This window comes from Colletotrichum jinshuiense, chromosome 9 (assembly GCF_051148585.1).
Source record: "Colletotrichum jinshuiense chromosome 9, complete sequence".
NCBI lineage: Eukaryota > Fungi > Ascomycota > Sordariomycetes > Glomerellales > Glomerellaceae > Colletotrichum > Colletotrichum jinshuiense.
The window spans coordinates 4145803-4147929 of record NC_139316.1 but is presented as its reverse complement, the minus strand read 5'-3'; the positions used below and the strand labels follow the sequence as shown (position 1 = coordinate 4147929).

At 51.2% G+C, this 2127-nt stretch overlaps 1 protein-coding gene across 1 annotated transcript; it reads right to left on the bottom strand.

Moving 5' to 3' along the window:
- Positions 1-1468: 1468 nt before the first annotated feature.
- Positions 1469-1882, bottom strand: EsH8_IX_001074 (uncharacterized protein; the record flags this gene model as incomplete). The annotated part of the gene is made up of 1 exon (XM_083267410.1): positions 1469-1882. One exon carries the CDS (start codon positions 1880-1882, stop codon positions 1469-1471), a length of 414 nt encoding a protein of 137 aa, XP_083130975.1.
- Between the last annotated feature and the right edge of the window lie 245 nt (positions 1883-2127).

The following is a 2127-nucleotide window of genomic DNA, read 5'->3' as shown; positions in this document are numbered from 1 at the left end:
CCTAATGATCACGAAATGGTACATCACGATGTAGTACATGCTGCCCGCTGCGACCTTTATCTTCCGGCTCAGCAGGGTGGCCATCCAGCTAAAATTGATCAGCAGGGTTACATACACCCGACCCCTCGACCTTAGTCACGTCCAGCTCTCCATGCCTACGACAACACCAACTATGGTCAACCCTTTTTTGCTGCTTTTTGACATCTCGCCGACGCCAGCTAAGTAGACAAAGTTCCACCCGAAGGCGTCATTGATACAACTCTTCGGTAATGCGATGCCATTGTCGAAAACCCGAGCTTACTCGTCAATGATGGCGACGCGGAATCCCCAGAAAAGGGTATAGACTATTTGGCCGACGATGTTATGAACCCGACATCACCGCTTCAGTCGCTTATATAAACTAAGACTTATCCGTTAGCTCTTTCCTTTCAGTTCCGTTTGATTCAGTTAACGATAGTAACAGTCATTCTTGGTATTTTTGTCAACCACGACGATAACTTCCTGCCTCGGCCTCGCCGCGAGCGACTATCAGTCGTCGGATCCTCAGCCGTGCCCCATCATCCCTGCGTCACACATCGTCTAGTCAAGCGGCTCCTCGACGGGGCTAGGTTTAGACAAGAGCGGAGACTCCGGATCTTACTCTCGAAGCAGCACAGCATCCGTGCCAGGCCTTTTCGGCGATGTGTGACGCTATGACGACATGACGGGAAATAAACTAGCCGGTGCTGCTCAATCAGATCATATATATACGACAGCTACGGAGTTAGTGCAAAAGTGTGTTGCGTTGGCGGTCAACGTGTTGGTCCGTCTCAGCCACGCAGCCTACGACAGAGTCGCAGTACTTCAAGCCGAACTGATATATGTTCGAGAACAGCTAGCCTACACCAAGACTTCAGAAAGGGTAGTATCCCAATGACCACAATAAGATTAGCAGCATGTGCCATGAGAAATCGCAAGGCAAGCCTATGGACGACATAAGAAGGGTCAAGGGTACAGCAGTGGGTGCAACGGTTTTCTAGCCTACAATCATGACTTCACTATGAGACCCGTAGTAAAAACAGTAACAAGTCCCGAAAGCGCATGCTACCGCGCCGCCACGTGGCTCGCTGGTCGGATGATATCACAATATTGGCGCGAAATATTTTTGTGGGTGCATGTTGGGCACAGCACAAAATGTGAATCAAGGCTGACTGCCGTGACGTCCAAAGCAAAAGACTCAAATCCAACGGCGATGGGATGTCCGAGACTCAGCTGGCATTTGTATTTTTCTGTCCGGTTTATAGCAACCTGGTGTCTTTCCTGTAACCTCTCCGATCTTCGGCATCATTCGTGACCTTTTGTTGACCATGTTAATTAAATAGTCAGTGTTGTAGTATTCTCAATCGTTTGAAAGCCCTCACAAATAATCTCCATCATCCCTGCCTGCCAAGCTAAATGACATTTTGTAGACGATTTGCTATTTCCCTACTCAAAGTTCCTGGTTCTCGCCGGCCGCCTCGGTAATAGTGATGTCGTCATCCTGCACATCATCGCCCTGCATCTGCTGGGCGGGGGCTTCCTCCACAGAATCGGCCTTGACCTTGGCCTTGGCCTGGATGGCGCTGGGCTTCTTCTTCAAGGGAGTCTCGGTCTCGTCGTGCTGGCGCTCGTCGCCTCGAGCCTTGTTCTTTTGGCCGCTGATGGGACCGGCTCCCTTCCTGCGAAGAGGTATCACTGGGGTGCCGCTGTCGCCCGTAATTGCTGCGTGGGAGAACCAGCCGTGCTTGTTAGTGGCAGCACTGATGCGCATTCGTGCAGCGTTTGCAGAGGCAGCGCCAATGTCCTCGGCGAGCGCGCCCATGTCGATGACAGGACGGTCGATTTGACGCAAAATGGCGAGCATCAGGTTGACCTCGGAGGTGTTGCAGCTGTGGGCAGTGCCGGTGGCGTCCGTGACTGCGAGTCTTCTTGGGAGGCATCACGATCGTCCGCTTTGGGTAGTGAATAGTAATGTCAGTGGGTACCCGGAGAGGGAGCATAAATCCCTTGATGAAAAGATATTGAGATCAGATAATTATGATCCCAAACATGTACTTACATTGAGTACTGATGAGTTGTAATGGAACGTGGTAAGGCAGGACTCGGAGT